Here is a 24,844-nt window from a genome sequence, read left to right on the forward strand (position 1 = left end):
TGTAGCTAAGCTTATATAAACTGAATTCTTCCCTTCGGTTAAACCCAAAGGAGGTTGGTCACTCTCCTATACATGTGAAGAAAGGATGGTAATTATCTTGGACTTGGCATACTGCCAAGTTCAAACATAGTGGATCTAGTATGCTTGTCAAGCCTACATCACTCTAGATTTGGCGTACTACCAATTCCAAGCATAGTGAGTCTAATACGTGTGCCAGACCTATGACACCTTGGACCTGACACACTGTTAAATCTAAGCATATTGGGTCTGGTATATATGCTAGACTCGTATCATTTTGAACTTGGCTAATTTATCAAGTCCAAGTGTATTGAATCTTATATGCATGTCAGATCCATGCTATCTTAGACTTTGATCTTAAACTTGGCGTACTGCAAAGTCCAAACATTTTGGATTTGGCTAACTATCAAGTCCAATATATTGTGTCTGGAATGTGTGTTAGATCTATATAACCTTGAACTTGATGCATTGCTAAGTCCAAGTGTATTGAGTTTGATATACATATCAAACCCATACATTTACAAAAAAAAATAAATAAAAATTTAATAAAATTAACTCATCAGGCATAATACACTCTAATATCGAAAGTTGTTTATCTTTATTAATTCGATTGTTGAATTGCAAGAAGTGAAGACAGATTATTCTTATAAACATAATACAGTGAATTTAATCAAATACATGCACACTAACATCTACAGGGAAAAAACTATATGCATTTCTGCACTACTGCTTTTGCACCTCAATTCAGTACCGAAATATTATTGGGAAGACATAAACACGTAGCTATACAGAAACTTGTTCCATGAGTAGTTGTGTTTCTTCTCTAGAGCTCCCTTGTAAATACGAAAAATGCCAGTCTCAACTTTTGATGGCCTCACAACTCTCTTAAAGGCTCTCATTTACCATACCATCCTCTATTACCAGAATGCCAATGCACTGAATTGATCCGTGGACCACTCTTTGTGGGGATCAAGCCCCACACGCAAATGCAGCTATGCGGAAAATAGTCCAGTGAATGGTTTGCCTTCCGAGATTTGATCTACAAACAGAGTTTTCGGAAACATTAGCAGTGAGAAGTCACGGAGTGAGGAAACTTTAATCATTCATAACTTAGATTTTTCCTAGCTTGGAACTTACTCTGAGGAATTTTATGAACAAAAAAGCATGCAGCAATAACAATGTAGCACAGGAAAAGAAGCATTCCTTTCATGTAGTGTGAAGTTCCATCCTGTAAGTAAAGAAAAAAACTAGTGTAAGAAAATTTACAAACCAGCTAAATAATTAACATCCAACATAACATACATTATCATTGGCAATTAAAAAAAAATATTAGGTGACAATACCTGTAAAGTGAAGGCTGTGATAATTATTGTGAAAGCAAGAGAACCAGTTTCGAGGAGACTGAAATCAAGGTCCATACGGATGTGCATTGTCCAGGCAACAACGACACATAAAGGGACCTAGAGCCCATAAAAAAAAAAGTCATCATGATTTCTTTCCAAGGTTAATTTGGCAAAGGATTTTCTTTTCCTGGGATACTTTAATCTTACCACAAACATTGAAATTTGAGAGGCAGAACCTAAAGCAACACCTAAAGATATGTCCTGCATAACAGCCAGATAGTTGGTGTTATTGAAACTTAGCTAGTAACAAAATATAAGAGTAAGACTACTGGCATGGTCTAACAAATCATACCAACTTGTTCTTGAAAGCAAATATGATCGATCCAGCATGTTCTGCAGCATTCCCCACTATAGGCAGCAAAATTATGCTGATGAAACTGACAGAAATGCCCCAAGAATCTGATGCAGCCTGGTTGAGAAACATTATAATATGAAATCCACAAATTAGAAGATGCATTAATGTGCTCATAAAGAATATTTGAGCAATTCTCAAGTGTAATGTACCTCAATTGTGCCCACAACATACTCAGATAACAAAGCTATGATAATTGTCATGCCTACCAACCAAGTAAATGCACTCCAAAATCCTATCACCGCCTTTTCTTCCTCGTCATCATCTTCTTCCTACCATTCAACTTGAACCAGTAAGTTCCATGCATTAAAATCAACGTTGGATTAAATATTTCCTTCTGGCCTAACCGAGTGAACTCATTGAATAGAACATTCTAAGGATGTTTGAGTCTCATATATCTTCATGTGCTGCATGCAATGTGAGGCACCAGCTAAACATATTGGTAAACAACACCATCACAAATAATAATAATAATAATAATTGATGGATGAACAAGAAAAGGCCATTTTTTAGATGTCTTTTAAAACAAACTTAATTTACAAGACGGTCAAGTAGAAAGTAGGGTAGCTTTCATGGAACAAAGAAAGTTCTGATGCTCAAATCGTTTTTGGGATGAGTCCTAGTAAATTCTTTTGACCTTAGCTTGCTCAGAAAAGAAATATACTTCATATTACAACTGCAGAAAAATGAGCCTCTTATAGTTTTTATCTTAAACTTATTTCCATTTAGTACTAATTAATTAATCACCTCTTGAGCATCAAACAGTTGCCTGTGAGTTTTCAGCTGGAAGAAGATATAAGCAACATATGCTATAAGCATAACAATGCTGCTCACTCTGGACAACTGAAGAGTAGAGCAGGCAGTGGCGGTTCCTTCCCCTATCGCATATCTGAACATCAGTGGCAACATGTGGCACAACAACCCCAGTAATAAGAGTAGGGAGTTCACGTCAGCCTGCTTCTGTGAAAGCCAAAAAAGAAAAAAAATATATTATAATTAATTGTATTTCGACCATAATAATTACTTACTCTATCTGTAAAATTAATTGGATTTCTTCTTGAATTTTGATAGGGAGTCGTACTCTATCATATCTTTGTTCCCTTTTTAGGTTGGCCAAGCCTCCACATAGGAGAGAAGTCCCAAGAACTAGAAGGAGATTTGACAGAATGGAACCCAAAAGAGAATACTTTAAGACATGTATTTTGTTCTGGTAGAGGGCAAACAACGCTATTATCAGCTCTGTTGCATTGCCACATGTTGCATTAAGGAGACCTCCAACTGCAAATGGTAAAATCATCTTCGATTTTCACATGATAGCATGCATCCAAAATTAGAAATAATCTATGGTAAATTTAAACTACCTGTCGGACCAGTGAAGTACGCAATTTGTCTGCGGTTAATCAGAAAAAGAAAATTGAGAATTAATAAAAATAAAAAATTAATGTCAGGAAAACTACTGGATAAAATATACTAAAAGTACTTGTATACAAGATGAGCACATATAGCATCATACTTACTCGGTGAGGAAGCTGACACGTTCTGCTAGTGGGGTGAGTCCAAGCAAGCTCAAAGCAAATATCCATGGCTACGTGTGACGGAATATTGAAAATCAAGCAGAGAGACAACAACACACATACACATACCATCTTAGTGTGTAATTAAATATGTATAGGAGTTGGTAAATATTGCAATGAAATTAGTTTTCTTAATCAATTCCCTTTTCTCATATAGAAAATCAACGACATGGACGTTGTGTAACCAAAAAAAAAAGGATGAACTTACTCTTCCAAACTTATAATAGTCAGCAGCAATTGCTAGAGGAATGGCTGGGAAGAGAACAGCCAGCTTAGTTCCAAGAATCACTTCTTGAAGATTGGTCAGGAAATCCCAAAGCATTTGAAACCGAGCACTCGACGGAACAAGCATTGGATCAGATTTATTGCGCAAAATGGAAGACGATATATTCTGTGGTGTCTTCCCATTGACACAGACCTCCTTATTATTGATGCTAAAACCTACCTTGTAATTAGCATCTCCATTTTCCAAGTCTGGTGAGACCCGATCAGCCTGTGAGTAGTACTGGTCCATGTTATTATGGTAATTGTGTAGCTACCACCCCACAATTAACCTTCTACGTGAAGGAAATCCAAGTGATCCCTGGTAGCTTTAATTTCTTGGGCTATTTATATCAAGAGAGCGTGATATGAGTGAACTAAATATTTTCGAGGTAGAAAGGCCCGAGAGTACTGCTGTTTATTTTTTAGGGTAGCTTCCTGGAATTTTCCCAGCTTGTTTCCATTCTTGCATGGGAGTCCACGTACTTGCTAATGATATTGTCTAGGTGTTGCACTCATATCATAAAAAATGAAAACAAATTATATTATTAAAGGAAGAAAACAAATTTTATTATTTTACACTCATCTCCATCCCTATTACTTAAATCGAAGATTTCTTACATTGAGATAGCAAGAAATAAATAATTAATAACAATATTTAAATAGTGTAAATTAACATTTTTAATACATAGAATGTCGTTTAATTTTATATACTTGATTAATAGCCCAGCCCAAACCAATTAAAAATATTAAATATAGAAAGGGAAATGTGATGAGATGATAACATTTGATGAATCGGATATTGCCCCTACATTAGCCAAATTTATCAACAATATTTCCTAGAAAAAAAATATTTAAATTATATATATTGTATGCGTCAAATATATATAAAGTCTCACGCACTACTTTCCAATCTAATCTTATATGCTTTTAATTAATCAACAGTTATCTATTCTAAGATTATTTTTTTCTTGTTACTTTTTGTCTTTTATTTCAAGAAAATAAAATAAATAAAGCTGGTTAATATACGTGTTAATCATAAGGAATTAAATTAAAATTCAGGAATACCTACGGACCAATGCTTTTGGAATATCGAACTCATTGATACAATTGGTCAATACATTATTTAGAAAGTGAAATTCATCACTTTTGTATTTAGGAATGTATGAAACCAATAAGACTATTAAGTGATGGATTTTGTCATTGAATTATTTATTTGATCAATTCACTTTCTTTTTTTCTTTTTTTTTTCAAGAATACCCTTGATGGTAAATACTCTCTTGAGAAGGGGTGTTTTCCAGACCAGATGGATTTATATGTGGGTTATTTTTTTTTTCTTAAGAGAAGCAAGGCTTACAAAACAGACAATTCATACCAAAAAAAAATCTTCTATTAAAAAAATATATAACCTGGGTGAAAATCCTTGAGTTTTTAAAAAATTTAAAGGTAAAATTGATATAAAATATTGTTTGGCCATAAAGTTGTGATTGTCTATATAGCTGGATGGTATTTTTAAAATTTACCCTTTTTTCTTACTAAAATAATAATTTTTTCCATGTTATTAAAAATATTGTTAGAAAATTATAGTAAAAACATGCATGATATAGTGAAATAAAAATAGTATACACAAGTAAATAAATATAAATTTATAGTAAAAACATGCTGAGTTTAAGGTTAAATGATATGAGAATGTCCTCCATGATTCCATTGATTTGAAAAGTATATATACCGTAAAAAAATACAAGAATAAAATTAAAAAATAAATGAAAGAAATAAATGAAAGAAAAAAAAAACGACGGATAGAGAAGCTCCGTAAAGAATCTCCCATTAAGAATGCAAGTTTTTCTAGTATAGAAGAGTAAATTTTTTGCCAAACACAAGTGTACTTGTCTTATGTTACATCTTGTTCCTCTCATCCCTGAATCTTCGAATAAGAACCAAATACATCCTTTAAACTCGTATTCTTTATCCTTTCTGCATATATTAACAGGAAAAAATATTAAAAAAATAAAAATAAAAAATACAATATTCAAGAACAAAATATACAAGGGACTATATCTTGAATAATAACCTTAGGGCGGACAAGACAAATTATACATAACATATACATCTAAACAAGAAATACAATCATAACGTTAACCTAAAATCAATTCGAGTCCATTTTTAACAACAGTAAAATCATTCCCCGTCAATTCATATTAAAGATATGGCAGCAGTATAAGTACCCAAGAAAGTTTAGAACCTTCCTGGAATTTTCAAGGCCTCCTCGAGAAGAATCAGACGGTTGTGATTTTTATTTTATTTTTCCTCCATGTCTTTGAGTGATAATGAAGTAAATAAACAAGTACAAAAGCATAAATTCCATTGGACTGGTCAGATTCTTCTAAAGCAATGAAATTTGGCCGAAATTTCTTATCCCTACCGTCCAAAACAACGATCATCTTCCGACCGCCATCCAATCCAATATTTACCTAAATGTTGCTCGTTCCCATAGTAACAGCTGAGCTACTTGCTTGGAAGGAGGCGTTTCTTATTCCGACAATCACCACTGTTTTAGGTTTTCCCCCACAACGACTTGTGTCTTGGCCTCATCTTTTGATTGCCACAATAAGATGCATAACCAACTCATAATTTATATAGTTCATGAGTGAAATATACGGAATACAGCCTTCAGCATCCTGCATATATATGATGCAGACTCATCACTAATCAATAAAAACCACAAAATCTTGATTAACTCGTTAAAATTCACTGACATGCAGTAACAAGATGTTGATATTCATAAGATCAATAGACCTGTACGTATAATGGAAAACTCTATTCGAACAAAAACGACTCGTTCAATAATATTGCATGTGGCGAGTGATGACAGTGTTGTTTTTCTTTTTTCCTTCTTTTCTTTTAGAAATCGTGGTTGCAGTAATTGTTAGGTTTCTGCAAATTTTATATATATATATATATATATATATACACATACAATGAAAAAAAGTCCCTAGATCATGTTATATTTATCTATAATTGTCTAGAGTTTATATAAAAATTACATGAAGATAAAATATTTTTTTTAATTTTGAATAATTGTTTCAAATATAAATTGTGATAAATTATAAGTTATCTAAATTTTTAATCTTTTATAGTAATCTATATGAATAATCAATGAGAAATCTCTTACACTTTTTTAGGAGTGAAGAATCGATATACTTTTGAGTACTAATTCCTTTCTTTTGTATTTTCTATGTAACAGTTAGTACTCATATTATTAATTTTTCCCTGAATAATATCACATATATTATTTTAGAATAATTTTAAAAAATTATTTAATCAAGCCCCTATTTGATTGTTCTAGATCTAGAATTTTAATTCTTTATATAAATTATATTCTAATTTTTAATTTTTAAAATTTATTTACAATCAAGTAACACTTGATTAATTATTTCATTTCAATTTTTGAGTAATTGTTTTTATATGTGTGCAACACATTAGGTTCTTTAATAAGTTGACCCAAATATAAATCACAATTCTAAATAAAATAAAATAAAATTTATTAATTTATTATCAATTCAATAATTGATTGATTTATATTTGAAGATTAAATATAATGTCTAGCAACTTGTAATGATCCCCAAAGTATTAAGAAAGTTATAAGTGATTTGACTTAACCTTTCAGTAACTAATTTTTCAATATAATTATTATTCATTCATAAAAAAAATATTTCAATTTAGATATTATAGTATGGAGCGTGTCCACTTTGTCAAATGATATTTGTTCTCAACATTATAGTCATTGATTCTTTAAATAAGTTTTAAAACTATTTTCAATTCTCATTCCACATTATATAAGGATTTACAATTAATACTATTTTAAAACATATGAAACATTTTTTTTCTAATTAATCTAGGGTGATGAATTATCTCTTGATTACTTAAGTACCCTTATATAGTGCATTTTATACTCAATACATACTCATTTGTTAGCTTTGATTATAACAACATGTAATAGGATCAAAACATATTATTCTCTATATAAGATAACTTGGTTATTTCAAATCTAAAGATTACTTACACAACCATCACATTAATATTTATATAGACACAAGTGATCTCTCCATATAGAATTGTTTTGCAGGTCAATTCAATGTACTTGTTATCTAATAAACACCAACATATTAGTTATAGATATCTCTCATACTTCAGCTTATGAGAACAATTGTTTTTTTTTTTATAAAAGGAAGAGCATAACATGAATCAGTCTCAATATCTCTAATTAATTTTCAGTTTTAATAGATTATTGACTAGAAGCATTTAAAAATAATGCTTTGATGCAATAAAAATCTCATAATTATAACAACTTTATAATTTTCTTTACAAAATATTTTTGTCCTAAGAATTTTATCTATATACTTAAATTCATTAATTAAATATTAGATTCATTAATTAAATACTTGATAAATATTAAAAATAAATATGTTTCCATAAACAAAATCAATATAACATATAACCAAACTGATTCAATACATTACACATACACTAACACTGATGAACACCCTCACCAGTTAACAGTAACTCCTAGGAGCCAAACTATAAGGGCGAGCCAGCAAATACAAGGTCCATTAATGAGCACCCACTTATATATAGGTTGAAAATGTAAGAGGTGGGATCTAAAAGAGAGATGTCTTCACACTCTGAAAACCTTCATACCTCTTAATTATTACAATGGATGTTGATAACAGTGTTGTATAAGCAATTTACTTACTACTATATGTGATTTATAAAATATTTGTATTAAATATTATTTATATTTTTTTTTAATCAAAGATAAAATATATTTTTCAATAAACTAACAGAAACTGAATTCTCCTTCCAAAATGATTTTAAAATTATTTGTGTTACTACTTTTTTTTTAAATAACCTCATCATGTTCAATATACTAGAAACAATTTTTTAGGGCATGGGAATGGGATAGACTAAGGCAAAATGATTTTTCTTTTCTTTAGGTTTTCCAAATGTGTGTGTGTCAGTGTGTGTAAGTTATTTTTCAATTTATTTTTTCTCAAAATATCTTATAAATCTCAATAAAAATATTTAAAATTCTTAAACATCATTCATTAGTTTAAAGTTCAAACATCCAAAATTAAATCAAATTAAAACAAAATTCAATATTCTGGTCTATTTTTTGGCATGTTTAATGAACAAAACCACCTTCATCTATTGATGCCAAGTTAAGGTTTTTCTAGTGGCTGTAACATGCCTCATCAAACACTTTTGCTCCCTTTTTATTTTTATGAAAGCATTCTTTCTTTTCCATCAATTTTTAAGAATTATTAGATCATTAGCTCGTGTTATGCATTTCAGATCAAGTTTTTTAAAGTAAAAAAATATTTAAATATTACAAACATGTTTTCTAGCATAAAAAAGAATTTAAATTGTTTGTAGTTGACTCAATATAATTTAGTTAAATTGACATATCCAAAGACAACTCATTCGATTATTAAAAATATAATTTGATTAAAAAGATTTAAGACAATATATTTTTTAAAATATTAAGAGAAAAACATATTGGATCCACTTAGACAATTTAAGATTCAGATCATGAAATCGAGATAATTCTATAGAAAGCAAATTGAAAAAAAAAATATAAAATTCAACTCTCAATTAATCTAATATTGAAAAAGTAATCAACTAAAAAAATAAAAGTCTTCCCAAGTTAATATATCAAACTCGCAACTTGAATCATAATGAGATAAAAATAAACTTATAGAAAGCAAACTGAAAAACAATTATGAAATTTAATTCTATATTAATCAAATATTGAATGATGAAATCGAAAAAAAATCTACCAAAAAATAAAAAAATCGAGTTAACATATCAAATCTATAAACCTATATCATATGATTGAGATAAGACAACTAGTTAATATTGAAAAATAAAATTTTAAACCTTAAAAAAAAATTGTTTGAGTGAATTTTTCTTTACGAGGAAGGGAACTTAAATTTTTTGTTAAAAATAAAATAAGAATCAAGTGGAGCATCAAAACTTAAAGTTTGATCATATAAATGTATTAGTTGAAGCTCATTGTTTTCCAATTTTAATGTTTATTTTTTAATTTAAATTTGTTTGATCATGTAAAATTAATGTTAAAATGTTTTATAATACATTGATTATACATGAACATGTACATAAAAACAAATTTCAATACATAAAATCATGTAAATATAACTTATAAGGATAATATTAAAAAAAAGAAAAATTTAAATGATGAAAGTGAAAAAAAAAAATTAAAGAATCTAAAAGGAAGTAAGTTGCTATGAAAAGATTGAACCGTCTAATTGTATAATTCAATGTATAATATTACTTAGGGGAAACGAGGAGGAAAAAAAATAAAATAGAAAAGGCCCAATCCGCTACTTTTATAAAATTTAAAATAGAATCAATCCCCTGAGCATTTGAGGAAACCCGCAAAAGTCCACAAAGCCCATTATCACACACAAAAATAAATAAATAAAACTCAAGTCTGGACGCGTAATTGTCCCCGTCGCCGGAGCCAGAGATCAAGTCGTCTGCTCAAATTCTTGAGGTTAGTCTCTTTCTTTGATCTCTCTCTCTCTCTCTTTGTTTATATCTGCTTGGCTATGGTTTTAACAACTATACAGCTCTCTCTCCGTCTCCTTTTCAGGATAGAAATTAAATAAAATCTGCGAAAACGTGAAAAAAATAACACAAAACCTAGAGAGTAATGGCTGAGAAATTGGCTCCAGAGAAGCGTCACAGCTTCGTCCACGACGGTCTCTAACCCTAATTCTCTCTCTCTCTCTCTAATTCAATTTGTTTTTATTAATATTTTTTTCTGATATTTGTTTTTGTTTAGGTAAAACTATATTTGAGTGGGATCAAACCCTTGAAGAAGTAAATATTTACATAAATTTACCACCAAATGTTCACTCCAAGCAGTTTTACTGCAAGATTCAGTCCAAACATGTTGAAGTTGGCATCAAAGGCAACCCTCCTTATCTCAACGTTAGTTTTTTCTCTTTTTCTTTTGTTTCTTTTTTCTTTTTTTAATTTTTATTTGAGAGTAGATAGTGTTTGTTTGATATGCATAATAATTTCTTTGATTTTCCAGCATGACCTTACTTGCCCTGTCAAGACCGATTCTTCCTTCTGGACTTTAGGTACTTATTTTTTCTCTTATTTCGTAGTTTGGTGGCGTTATTCGTAGATTTGTCTTAAAATTTGTTGGGAAGTATAAATTTACAGTTGGTTCAACTTCTTATGCTCTATGTGTTGCGTGTAAAATTGGTGTTTTTTTGTTACGGAAGAGGATGATATAATGCACATAACACTGCAAAAAAGGGACAAAGGTCAGACGTGGGCTTCACCGATATTGGGTGAGGGTCAACTCGATGCTTATTCCTCTGATCTTGAGCAGAAGCGACTTATGCTTCAGAGATTTCAGGAAGAGGTGAATGACTACAAGTATATTGGACATTTCAGTTTGAGTTACTTCAGTTAATTTGGTTGCATTATCATTATTGTATTTGACTTGTTTATTGAGTATATCATAACGGATTGCTAACATTGTTTTCTTCCTTAAAAGTTTGTGCTATTTTTCTGTTTGATGTTAAGCTTTATCCTGTATCTGTGAACTGTGCCCAAGAGTCTTAATTGCAAAAATTCTTCATTAATCATTATATAATTGTGTGTACTGTCAATGCCGGTCTTCCAAGCAGCAGCAGAATTTTATATGTGAAACTAATTTTTAGATTGTGGTGTGGTTTTGGCATCATGTTTTCTATCATGCTAAAAGATAGCGTTGCACAAGGACTTGTAATTTACCACATGCATGCTAGGTAGATATGGATGCGATTGTATCTGATCATGTGCATTGTTCAAAAGATGATCAGTCACCTTTGGTTTTGATGTATTCCAGTTATTTCAATGATGTTTATTTGATGGACCCCCCATGTGTTAGGATAGCTATGATTTTCATCACTTTGGTAATCATGTCATGTATTTTTGTGTCTCCCTGTGTGAACATGATAAAATAGCAATTTTTTCTTTTGCTGTATGAGCTCCGACTATAAACTTGCTGTGCCCATATTAAACATGTGATTGACATCATTCTATTTGTTAATACCATTTTTCCTTTGAACCAATTTTTTCTGTTAAATTCACCATATGTCCAGCAATGAATTTGCATTTGTGCAAATGCGACTGGAAGATGCATGGAGCTATGTTATTTCCATTAACTTCAAAAAATAACAGCCTTATATAGAGATCTTTGTCCATAAATAAGATTTTTACTCTTTAAGAATCTGCCACAAGAATTTATTTTTTCCAACGTATTCTAATTGCTGAACATTTCTCTATGCAGAACCCTGGCTTTGACTTCTCACAGGCTCAGTTCACTGGGAACTGCCCTGATCCAAGAACTTTTATGGGTGGTATCCGCAATGGTTGACAACACTGCTGTGCCTTTATTAGCATGTCATGAAATCCTGATAATCTTCTGGTAAATGTTACGATGTTTTGTGTTTCTCCCTTAAGTCCTGAGACTTAATTAGCTTACCAGTCTTTGTAGCAATATTTGTAATAAGCATGTGAAGATGTGGTATCACTTTGTTTCTTCTTCTTCACGTTTCTTGATTGTGCAACTGTAAATCAAAGTCTTGTGTTTTTTTCTCGATCTCTCTCTCAACGTGCTTTGTCGATCTAGTTAAAAACCGCTTCTCACTTATTTGGGCTAGAGAAGCAAGTATACCTACCCAAATAAGTGTTTTGAAGTTATTAAGCAAAACTCAAGTCGGCCTTTCAGAGTTGAAGCAGTAGGAATTGACAGCGGCTATGTTGCATAACATGTGGTGGGAAAGCATTAACTTTTTCAAGAATGAAGATTAATATGCAAGTAAATCGGAAATTAGGTTGGCGTCTCTCCGACTATGACCCAGAAGGAATTGGGCATTAAATTTGAGCATTGATTAAAATCAGCGTTGTCAGGGCACTGCAGCACGGGAAAACACGTTTGAATCAGCTTAAACACAAACAAGGATGTCTTCATATTCACTGAGCTAAATTATCTGATAAGAATTTTGTGGAGCCAGTCTGATCGATCATGCAGAACGCATTTCAATATATTAGGATAGCTTTGGATGAACAACGGAGATAAAGATGATGACGGCTCATTTTATTCTCTATTTATTTTGGAAGTACAAAAATCTATTCAAAAATTGTTTTTAAAAAATCTATTTTATATCTGTCTCTTTAATTAAATATATTCTTTATTTTTTTATATTTGTCACTTTTATCCTTGACACTAATTAAATGTAAATCTCACTGATGATGGATTGAAACTGTTGATACTGTTGGATTGCAAAATGGATTAGAAAACAGACAAATGTGACGCGCATGGATTCGTTCCTCCTATATGGTTTTGGCGCAGGAATTCTTTGGCTCTCAACCATTTTCCACTAACTAAAAGGGCTACATTATACTATAGTCTAGAAAACGTGAAAAAAAACATGTATTATAAAAATAAACTCATTGTACTATATACTATATTAAAGATATAAAATATTTATATTGTGGACAATATTGTAGCGTCATGAGAGCGTTGTTTTTACTGTTTTTTTAGTAAAAAATGTTCATTAGATAGCCTAATTCAGTTTGTTTTAAAAAAATATTTGGATCTAACTTTTAACTAGATTCACCAATCTTGGATCTGGTGACACGATTAAAGAGTTGATGTTTTTTTTAAAGTGTAGAAGTGTCAAAGTAATAAATAACCTAGCAAGATCGATGTCGAACTATAAGAAGATTAACTGTATAAACTACAAATAAAGAAATAGATAATAATAGAAAAGGAGTTGAAAATAACTTTTAAGATATGATATTGATGTAAGGATTAAACAATGATACAATAATTGTTAAGGTTAGAGGATCCACTAATGGTATTTCAAACAAATATAATATAAACTATTTTTATTACTCAACTGGAAACCACACACAAAAAAGGTTCTAATTGGATTATAAATTATTAACATAATTACATTTCGAATAATATTAATACTTGTAAATGTTGTCAGGTATTCATGAATAATAACTTATATTAACGACAAAACAAGTTTTTTTCATAGCATAAGTGTCGGTTATACTATATAGTTGGGCTATGAAAGTCCAAAATTTATCAAAAAGGTTGTGGGATTTTCTTCTCCTTAAATGTGGCCCTGAATCGTTGAGACTTAATGAAGGCATACTGGAATAACGTAGTTGAAATGTAAATGTTTTGTACGTGGGATCTCTCTCTCTCTTAAATACACAACCTTTCCTTGAGGTTTTGACTCCGGAGGTTTTGTCAACTTAAGAATATAACTAACGAGGTAATCAAGTGTTATTATAATTACTTATATTATTTATAGCAAAAGGAAGGTGATGACTTGATATAATGCTCTTGATATCTACACAAAAGTTCTTTATTGGTGGATTTAAAAAATCTCAGATGTTTAAGCTAGTATATTTATACAAGAAAGGTGTAATGATATTGCCAAAAAACATTAAAATCTAAAAACAAGGTTATTTGTCTTGGTTTTGCTATGAGAATATAAATTTTTTACCTGAATAATTTAAGGGATATTTATAACCAATAAATCTTGTCTTTTTGCTTGAGTGGATGGACTTGAGAGTCGTTTAGCCCTAGCAGCATTAATGAAGATAAATATATCATATACATGTATTAATAGGAGATAAATTTATCTAATATAAACATTAATGGATGACAAATACCCTTTACATATGTATTAATGGGGATAAATGTTCATGACATGAACATTAATGAGAGACAAATATTCATTACATATGTATTAATGAGAGGGAAAAGTGGTTGGCTCAAGGTATAAAGTTAGGCCTAAAAGGAGCTAGCAAGAGTGTTTAACTATGTCCTTAGGCTCAAATGCAAGGTTAAAAGTCTACAGTATGCTGGGAGTATGCCTAATGCTTAGGCTCAAATATGGAACCTGAGCCTACGAGGGCACTAAGCCTAGGCCCAACATCCAAGCCCAAGGTGTTGGGTGCGGGCCTAACACCTAGGCTCAGGATGCCTTAGCCCAAAAGGTAATGGTTGTTAGCCCAACGTCTAGGCTCGAATGTGTTGTCCAAGCCCACAAGAGTGTTAGGTATAGGCTCAGTAATTGGGCCTACAACCATGGTTTGGGTCTAAACCATGTTTTCAAAGTCTATTATAAGTTTAGGCTAATTAAAAGCATTTTTTTCCTAAAAATACTAATAAATTTTAACAATCTTGGATCTGGTGACACGATTAAAGAATTGATGTTTTTTTTCAAGTGTAGAAGTGTCAAAATAATAAATAATCTAGCAAGATCGATGTCAAACTATAAGAAGATTAACTGTATAAACTACAAATAAAGAAATAGATAATAATAGAAAAGGAGTTGAAAATAACTTTTAAGATATGATATTGACGTAAGGATTAAACAATGATACAATAATTGTTAAGGTTAGAGGATCCACTAATGATATTTCAAACAAATATAATATAAACTATTTTTATTACTCAACTGGAAACCACACACAAAAAAGGTTCCAATTGGATTATAAATTATTAACATAATTACATTTCGAATAATATTAATACTTGTAAATCTTGTCAGGTATTCATGAATAATAACTTATATTAACAACAAAACAAGTTTTTTTCATAGCACAAGTGTCGGTTATACTATATAGTTGGGCTATGAAAGTCCAAAATTTATCAAAAAGGTTGTGGGATTTTCTTCTCCTTAAATGCGGCCCCAAATCGTTGAGACTTAATGAAGGCATACTGGAATAACGTAGTTGAAATGTAAATGTTTTGTACGTGGGATCTCTCTCTCTCTTAAATACACAACCTTTCCTTGAGGTTTTGACTCCGGAGGTTTTGTCAACTTAAGAATATAACTAACGAGGTAATCAAGTGTTATTATAATTACTTATATTATTTATAGCAAAAGGAAGGTGATGACTTGATGTAATGCTCTTGATATCTAGACAAAAGTTCTTTATTGGTGGATTTAAAAAATCTCAGATGTTTAAGCTAGTATATTTATATAAGAAAAGTGTAATGATATTGCTAAAAAACATTAAAATCTAAGAAGGTTATTTGTCTTGGTTTTGCTATGAGAATAATTTTTTTACCTGAATAATTTAAGGGATATTTATAACCAATAAATCTTGTCTTTTTGCTTGAGTGGATGGACTTGAGAGTCGTTTAGCCCTAGCAGCATTAATGAAGATAAATATATCATATACATGTATTAATAGGAGATAAATTTATCTAATATAAACATTAATGGATGACAAATACCCTTTACATATGTATTAATGGGGATAAATGTTCATGACATGAACATTAATGAAAGACAAATATTCATTACATATGTATTAATGAGAGGGAAAAGTGGTTGGCTCAAGGTATAAAGTTAGGCCTAAAAGGAGCTAGCAAGAGTGTTTAACTATGTCCTTAGGCTCAAATGCAAGGTTAAAAGTCTACAGTATGCTGGGAGTATGCCTAATGCTTAGGCTCAAATATGGCACCTAAGCCTACGAGGGCACCTAAGCCTGAGCCCAACATCCAAGCCCAAGGTGTTGGGTGTGGGCCTAACACCTAGGCTCAGGATGCCTTAGCCCAAAAGGTAATGGTTGCTAGCCCAACGTCTAGGCTCGAATGTGTTGTCCAAGCCCATAAGAGTGTTAGGTATAGGCTCAGTAATTGCGCCTACAACCATGGTTTGGGTCTAAACCATGTTTTCAAAGTCTATTATAAGTTTAGGCTAATTAAAAGCATTTTTTTCCTAAAAATACTAATAAATTTTTGGTCCATCAGTAGCCCTCTAGTCTTTGCAATATTTTTACTGAAAAGATTTAAATTTTTTTGTTTTGTTTAATGAGATCCTCATTTTTTTTCTCTATATAAAAAAAACATAAGGGTATCTTAAGACCTTTCGCTAAAGTATTTATGCGTGAAGTAGCATCATAGGTGAAAAAATGCTCATCTTATCTCGAAAAATACCCGGGGGGCATTTTATATGGTATTAATTACATCATTGAGAATTTGAGAGGGTGATGACATGTGTTATCAATCCTACGAAGGTTGGGGGAAACCTATAACTATATAAGAACTTCATTTCATTCCATTTTATTTATAATTCTAATTTTCACTCTTTCAAACTTTTTTCTTAATTGTTTTGCTAAAGTATTCAGATAAGTGAAAAGTGTTCTTGGAGGAGAATAATTGTGTGGAGCTTGGTAGTTTGTCACTAAGCTGAGTTTAAAGGGGCTTACCTTAAGGTAACATACCTATACTTAGCTTTTTTCTTAGAAATATATTTGAGAAGTGGAAAACAAATAGCCTCTAGTAATGATTTTACATTTAGACCAGGACTATCAAACACTAGTGGTTCTAGTAAAGGGTCAGGATCAATTAAAATTGGATCAAAGACTTAAGAGGCTAGTGCCTGCCCACTATGAAATATTAGATTACCTAGGGCTTCTGAGGATACTGATGAAAGTACTTTAACCACCAAACAAATAGCTACGACTAATCGCTAACAGGGAGAGGAGTATTTAGCCATAATTCCTTATAGATCAAAGAGGATTAACAAACAGTCTAAGGGTTCTCACCATGAACTACATGAGATCATAAGCAATGTGTTTTTTCATTACAACATTTGTATTACCTAGTTACACCTAAATGGATAGGTCTTGCTTAAGGCTTTTAAGAAGTATTTTGTAATCATAAAGGTAGAGCCACTCATGGGATTATTTAGGTAATGTTATACCTTAAATGATTGCCCCTAAAGCAACTATGATGTCCAATAATTTTTTACTTGCATTGGCAAACCTAAAAGCCTTACCAAAAACATATTAGAAAGTAAGATCATCAGCACAAAAGGGTGGCATGGGAGATAATAAGGTGAAATAAAAAGGTTATAATAAGCCTAATAGATGAGCTATGATGCTGCTCCTATTTCTATCATTGAAACTATGAGGACATCTAGTTATTGATTTATATAGATGGAAAATAGTCATTAAAAGATGGACAACACTTTTATCAATAAGCTCATGTTTGAGCCTATTACTACGAGGGGAAAAATCAATCCCTAGTCTTTAAAGGAAGGAAAGAAAACCTCTCCCTAATATTTTAACTGAAGTTGCTAGAAAAGTTAATGCTAAACAAAAAAAGTATCCTCTAAACGTGGGTTTTATGCTACTAGCTAGGAAGCAACAACCACTTTTATGACCCATTTTTATATCTACTACACCCTCATCAGTGGCCACAATAACCTGATCTTTTACTAATTGACCACATTTGGCTTTGTAGTTATTTCCTTATTACCCTTGTTTAAGGAGAAGAGGAAAGACTTGTGGTTTTTTATTGGAAAGAATGATACCTTCTTGAAATCTAATGGCTTGATAACTGTGGACATCATAAAAAGGTTACAGGATCTCCCTTCAGATGTCAACCAACTATCTAATCAAAGCTTTACTCTTCATCTTGGTTTTACTAGACAACTTCTAATCTATATAAGATTTTTTCCTAGTAGATATATATAGACTTTTTCTTTTTTGAAGACTGATATATTTTTTTTGTTTAGGGTTTCCTAATAAAGCTTGTTCTTGGAGATGCTAAAATGTCCAAAGGAATCAAATGATGATGACTTTGGTTTGGCTACTAAGAGACTAGGAAGAGGTTCAAAGACTTAGGAAGGCAAAGATATAATAAGAAGCTTAGTTAAAGGAGATTAATGAGGCTTATAACTATGTCTATGATACCCAATAAGCCTATAGGAAGTTAGTATGGGATAGGGATCAGCAGGCTTGTAAGACAAGCATTACCTTAGAGAAATTTTGCTTGATAGAGGATGTTTTACCCTCCCTAATGTAATATTATGAGACTTTAAAGGCTAAAATACAGCAGCTTTGAAGGTTAACCAATGGCAACCAAGGCTGAGGCAAGGGCCTCTTAAGAGAAGTGTGTTTGTTAAACGATATTAAGGGATGCACTTGATGATTTCTTCATAGTGTTTGGATATATCTATTACAAATAAGGTAATTAAGGTTATATTTAACATTCACTTTTATCATCTGTCTATGGGGATAACAGTAGACTTATCAGTTGTATTTGACCCTTGACGATAGCATAAGGCTCAAAGCCCTATTAGAGAAATGTGTTGACTTTAGATCACACTAGCGAGTAGGAGGCATGTGGCCTTTATAGCGATATCGTGAGGCTTGAAAACCCTATTAGAGAGTTATGTAGATTTGAGATTTCATTAATGATAGATAAAGAGAATGTATAATAGAGATGTAATATATTTTATTTTTAAAAGGACTATATTCCAGTCTACTATGATATATTTTGATATGATTTGAATGCCAAACAAGGAGACTATGATATATTTTGATATGATTTGAATGTCAAACAAGAAGGATATTCTTTCCTTTCATATCTTGGAGGTGATAGGTTGTTTTAACTTATTTGATCACTCTAAAAAGATCATCCTAGTTTGGGGTTAGTTTACCCTTATTTTCTTTATTATCTGCTACTTTCAACTTATGAGTAGGTCTTTAAACTTAAAACTTATGTTTTTTACCTTGACATTATGGTATTGAATAGTTAGATGTTAATAGCTTATCTCCTCATTAACACAGTTAATCGAGATTCTTTTAGTTGACCATGATTGGTTATCAATACTTTTTCATTGTGCTTTAGGGAATAGTAGGTAACCATTGGGCTTAAACACCCAATTTCAACTAGTATCATAGCCTCAATGCCATATTTGAGGAGAAACGAGGTTTTCATGGTATAATGGCTATGCCCACTTTGACTTGGATTATTTCATCTTTGTTTTTTTTCTATTGAGTAGGACTATGTTGGTGAGCTTGGCTTAACCATTGGTTTGGGGATACAACATTGAAGAAAGTCTATGATAAATATGGAGTCTATGACATTGCTTTTTTATTTTATGGTTTGTTTAACTAGGTCCTATTATCTATTATCATTACTTTGGAAAGACTAAATCAATATATGATTTTCTTTCAAATGAAAAAGATTACTTTATTAGCAGTTATATCTATTAAGAGGTCATCCTCTACCTATTTAGTGAAGTAGTCAACCGTTATCAGGACAAACTATCTATTACCCATAGAAACATACTCGGGTGGCTTAAGAGGCAAGAGCTCTAAAGCCTATATGGATTTCATATATCTCTTTATAGATTTCTTTTAGAACATATATGTTTAATTTAGGAGATGATCTTTTTAGAAGAGGATCTAAGACGGACCTTTGATATAAGATATCATTGACTAAACAATACCCATCTCCTCACTTAGTCAACTAAATAGACTCATTTGTGTCAGAAGGTATCTCTCTAGTTACTAGGTTATTCGTGATATGTGTTCTCCAATCCTCACCAAAATTGATTGGAGTGGTCAACACTCTCTCTTCCCCTATATATGGCTTCTTAAAAGTTTCAATCAACACATCTAGAGAGAGTTTTGCTGAGTTCGAGCTTGTAAATTTGGATAGAAGGTCTGCCTGATTGTTATCTTTATTAATACACGGGTAACGATGATTTCCTTACCTTTACTTTTTTTAGAGAAATGAACTTAGACTTTCTAAAGATACTTAATATAATGGGTTCCTTAGTCTCATATAACCTTTAACATTCACTAACAACCAACAAGGAGTAGATAAGAATATGGAGAGAATACGAATTTAAAGTCTTTGTAAGTCTCAATCTCCCTAAAAGAGCTTTATATTCTTATGTATTATTAATGGTTAGAAACTAAAAACAGGTACCATATTCAAAATCTTTTCCCTTTAGACTTATGAGTATTATTCTTGCATAATTCCTCGAGGACCCATCTATATATATTCCTCATTGTAAATATAAAGGATTTCTTTTCCTTATCATCTGGATGCATAAGGATTTGATGATACATAGAGTTAGTGTTAAAAAAGTTAAAAAATTCAAAACCTATTATGGTGTCCACTAATTTATCAATCTTAGAAAGTGAAAAACTATCATTTAGACAAGCTTTATTCAAATCCATGAAGTCTACACATATCCACCATTTACCAGTGGTTTTCTTTACCATTACCATGTTTTCCAACCAATAAAGATGCATCACTTTTAAAATAAAACTAGATGAGTAATTTTCCCACCTTCTTGATTATTGTCATTTATCTTTTGCCTTAAAATTCCTCTTCTTCTAATGAATAAAGGAGAAGGTTGGGTCAACCCTTAGTTAGTGTGTGGCTATTCTAGGACTAATCCCAGGCATTTTTTAGTACTTGAAAGTAAAATTAATTTTTTAGATGTTTGGAAGCTCTATCAATGCTTGCTCTTGCCTTAGTTCTAAAATCGACCTTATCTTTGTGGTTTCCTCTTCTTCCATGAGAAGCACACCCTTCAAATCTTCAGTAGCCTTAGTCCTCTCTTCTATCGATTCTTTCTTGAAACCTTATTGGTCCACTACTAAAACCTTTTTCCCTTTAAGATATGAAAAAGTATATTGTCTAGAAAACTCATGGTTTCCTTGTATAATGGCTACTCCTCTTTAAATGAGGAGTTTTAAGGCCAAATATCTGGTGTTGATCACTGCGTTGATTTGATAAGGGAAAGGGTCTTCCTAGAAGAACATTATAAACCAAACTTATATCAATAATTATAAAGGCATATTATAGAGTTAAGCATTTAAAGTAGGTGTCAATGGTAATAGGGACCTCCAATAAGCCTTTAGTTGTCACACCTAAGCTAACGATCCTAATGAAAGAAGTTTTTAAAGGAGTTAATATTAATGGGTTTATCCCTATTTTCATATCATTTTTCTGGATAAGATGTTAACTACACTACTATAATTGATTAACACTCTATAGATACGATGATTGGACAAGACAGTTAAGATGGTTAGAGTATCCTCATAAGGGAAAACCATTCATTCCCTATCTTCTAGCGTGATCGTGATGAGCTTATGCCATATGTTTGGTTGATGGACAATAGTAAAAAACTTGTTTCCTATATTTTTTTACCACTCCTATTGTTACCCCTTGCAAAAATGCCACATAAGATCACATTGATCTCCTACAATGCTTGGCAATATTAGTTAAACTCTTATCTACCTTATTCGGTAGGGGTATCCCTCTTTACAAACTATTGGATATAGTCTTTGGCTATTAATTTTTGGCTATTAACTGCTCAATCTTCTATCTCAAGGCAAAGCATTGTTTGATATCATATTCTTTATGTCAATGGAACATACAAAATTTCTTAGAGGTGTGAGTGTAAATAGTCATCTTTATTAGCAGGGGATACCCAACAAATTCCTTACCTTTATTATTAGTAAAGATTTCAGCAATAATGGTGCTTATAGAAGAGGAAAACCTTTCAAGATATACTAGACTTTTACAGGTCGATCCCTTTTTGTTATTCCTTGAGCTTTGATTTTGATTAGAGGAATAATTCCACTTGAAAAGTACCTCAAGTTGGCACTCTTTATAAAAATAAAGAGGTCCATTTCATAATTCAATTTCTTTTTGTACCCGTATATGATTTTTCATGACTTTTTTCACCTCAAGAAACCTTCTGTTTGGTAAAGTATAAAACTTTCTTTATAAAGCACATTCATTTACCCTATTTATTAAAAGCCTCTAAGGCCATAACTCAAACAACTCTTTCACATTTAGCATCTTCTCATTAAACCTTTTCAAGCACACCCGTATAGACTTACTGTCTCGCTAGGTAATCCCAAAAAGCTTTGTGAAGCTTTGTTTAGTGGGTATACTTATATTAAAATGTGTCACTAGTTTAATGTATAGATAGTTAAAGCCTTTAATAGAGTCTGGCTATAAATAATTATACTAGGCATACATGGATCCATAAAAATTTGTAGAAAGGATATTAGACATCGCATCACTGCCTTAGATGACCAATTCCAAGATACTCTATGTATTTTATACATGTTATCTTAAGTTGACGAGATCATCATATTTATCCAAGCTTATTTTGGTGGAGATGTAATTTTAGAGAGTCTGGATATTTAAAACTTGCCTAGATAAGAGAGAGCCCCGTACTAGATAAGGTTTCTAAGCATTGATCATCTCCCAATCCTTTATCTGTTGGGTTTCAAAAAACTTAGATAGTCTTGTGCAAAATGACAAGAGTGATAATTGTCATCTATCTTGTGGTAATGAGAAGGAGTGCACCTCGAATATCCACTATATGTGGGGGTATTGAAGTGAATGAATACTATATTATTGATTTTTACTTGATTTACAACATATATGTGTCTTTGATATGTCCATATCTGGTCTGATTTGAAAGTTATATAGTTGAGTTTGTTGTAAATGTTCTTATTAGTCTTTGTATTCTATATTTTTTTTATGTTTGATCCATTTTGCTTAAGATTTTTAAAATTTTTATGTTTTTTGGTGTTTAATATATATATATATATATATATATATATATATATATATATATATATATATATATATATTGCTTTGATTTTGTTTTGGGTTGTTTTTGGGTCAAACTAGGATGTTTAGTTTGGTTTATAGTCTATCCAAAGATTTCAGGTAAACCTAGTTTGGTCAACCCGGTTGGGTCAATGGCTAAGGTTTTATTTGGTTTATCATTATTTTAATAAAAAAAATTTAGGCATGTCCAATGCCCGGGCTTGGGCATTACTCCTAAACCAATAACAAGAGTGCTAGACTAGGCCTAGTAATTGGGTTCATAATTGGTCAATAATTAGGTCTATAATTAGTCAACCTAGTTGGATCAATGATTATCATTTTATTTAGTTTATCATTATTTTCATAAAAAGAATTTACGTGTGGTCAATACCCAGGCTTAGACATCACTCCTAAACCAACAACAAGAGTGCTAGACTGGGCCTAGTAATCGGATACATAACCATGGTTTGGTCTAAGCCATATTTTCAAATCACATTGAGTTTTGTGACAATTAAAATTTTTTTAAAAAAACAAAAATACTAAAAAAGCTTTATTCTATCACCTACAATCCTTAGAGGTGTTGGTTTCCGTACTCTAAGGATGGATTTAATATAAGTTTGTTGAATATGTAATTATAAGATTGACAGGTATTTTTATGCTCAATAATTATATTATAAAAAAATATTAAATAAATAATTATAGTATTGGATTTTTTTTATTAAACACTTATAATGTCTTGCGATACTTATAGTATCTCTCATATTCACTAATTAAATTATAGTTATTTATATTGTTTTTCTTTTTTTTCTTTATATATAACATGTGCTAAATATAGAGTAGCAATTAAGTAAATTAAAGTAATATTTGAGCGTTTTCATAGGTCCATAGTCTTATATACGAGCTATTAATGATGTAGAAAACAAAAAAAGAAAAAAAAAGCCCATATTTAGTGCCAAAATTTGGCTAGAAGAGTGACCTTATGTGCATATTGTTTGTCTATTTAATGAATTGTTAATCGTAGATCACAACGAGAGATTGATTGATCAAAATTTGAATAGAGGGGATTCTATTGGACAATTGATAGTTTAGGGATCTAATTGAAAAATACATGATAGTTTGGAGGCAAATCTATCCTCTTCCTTAGATTGTAAATATTTTAATAAATTAAAACTTAGTTAAGAAAAACAAATTTATTACTGTCAAATTAAAGAAAATGGATGGGGTGATCAATTAAGAAAGTTAAAAAAAAAAAATTGCTTTCAAATTAATTGCAAATATTTTAATGGAAACTTAACCAACATTAACAACTTGATGAATTTTGAAAAGAAAAGAAAAATACAAAAGGGATAATAACATGGAAATGTTTAGTTTAATTTTGGAAGATTTTATATTTGAAGGATATTTTATATTTTAATAAATTATGAGCAGTGCTTTCATAACAATCTAACACTAAAATGAGCTTTATCATCTTTTTATTGTCCAAAAATAGAGTGCAGTAAATCTTATAAAAGAATTTATACAATTTTGTTCCTTAACTTTTCAAATTTGAACATTATATATCAGATTTCATGGTTTTCTGTGAGAATTCAAAAAAAAAAAAAAGGAATAGAACTATTAATAAAAGGTATCATACAATCCACCTATAATTATAATTTCATCGCACATGCATTGGGTAAACAAGGTAACAGTTGAAAGTGAATAAACAAAAGATATAGCAGATTCTAAATCTTTT

The 24,844-nt window shown here is 31.1% G+C and overlaps 2 protein-coding genes across 3 annotated transcripts; one reads left to right on the plus strand and one right to left on the minus strand.

Annotated features, from left to right (window-relative positions):
* Positions 1–596: 596 nt before the first annotated feature.
* LOC105139133 (vacuolar cation/proton exchanger 3-like) lies at positions 597–3,951 on the minus strand. The gene is made up of 11 exons (XM_011045465.1): positions 3,556–3,951; positions 3,291–3,358; positions 3,135–3,163; positions 2,855–3,051; positions 2,521–2,733; positions 1,926–2,045; positions 1,714–1,830; positions 1,569–1,622; positions 1,362–1,478; positions 1,156–1,246; positions 597–1,057 (listed from the first exon to the last, which is right to left on the minus strand). The coding sequence occupies exons 1-11, from the start codon at positions 3,859–3,861 to the stop codon at positions 1,011–1,013; spliced, it is 1,359 nt and encodes a 452-aa protein (XP_011043767.1). The 5' UTR covers positions 3,862–3,951; the 3' UTR covers positions 597–1,010.
* Positions 3,952–10,052: 6,101 nt separating this feature from the next.
* LOC105139134 (HSP20-like chaperones superfamily protein) lies at positions 10,053–12,289 on the plus strand. Of its 2 annotated transcripts, none has more exons than XM_011045468.1 (6): positions 10,053–10,182; positions 10,259–10,390; positions 10,474–10,622; positions 10,729–10,777; positions 10,925–11,067; positions 11,980–12,289. In XM_011045468.1, the coding sequence occupies exons 2-6, from the start codon at positions 10,342–10,344 to the stop codon at positions 12,064–12,066; spliced, it is 477 nt and encodes a 158-aa protein (XP_011043770.1). In that variant the 5' UTR covers positions 10,053–10,182; positions 10,259–10,341; the 3' UTR covers positions 12,067–12,289. The 2 variants fall into 2 exon arrangements, with proteins under 2 accessions (XP_011043770.1, XP_011043768.1); XM_011045466.1 differs by having other exon boundaries at positions 10,054–10,182; positions 10,282–10,390.
* The last annotated feature ends 12,555 nt before the right edge of the window (positions 12,290–24,844 follow it).

This window comes from Populus euphratica, unplaced genomic scaffold, assembly GCF_000495115.2.
Source record: "Populus euphratica unplaced genomic scaffold, PopEup_1.0 scaffold139.1, whole genome shotgun sequence".
Classification (NCBI taxonomy): Eukaryota; Viridiplantae; Streptophyta; class Magnoliopsida; order Malpighiales; family Salicaceae; genus Populus; species Populus euphratica.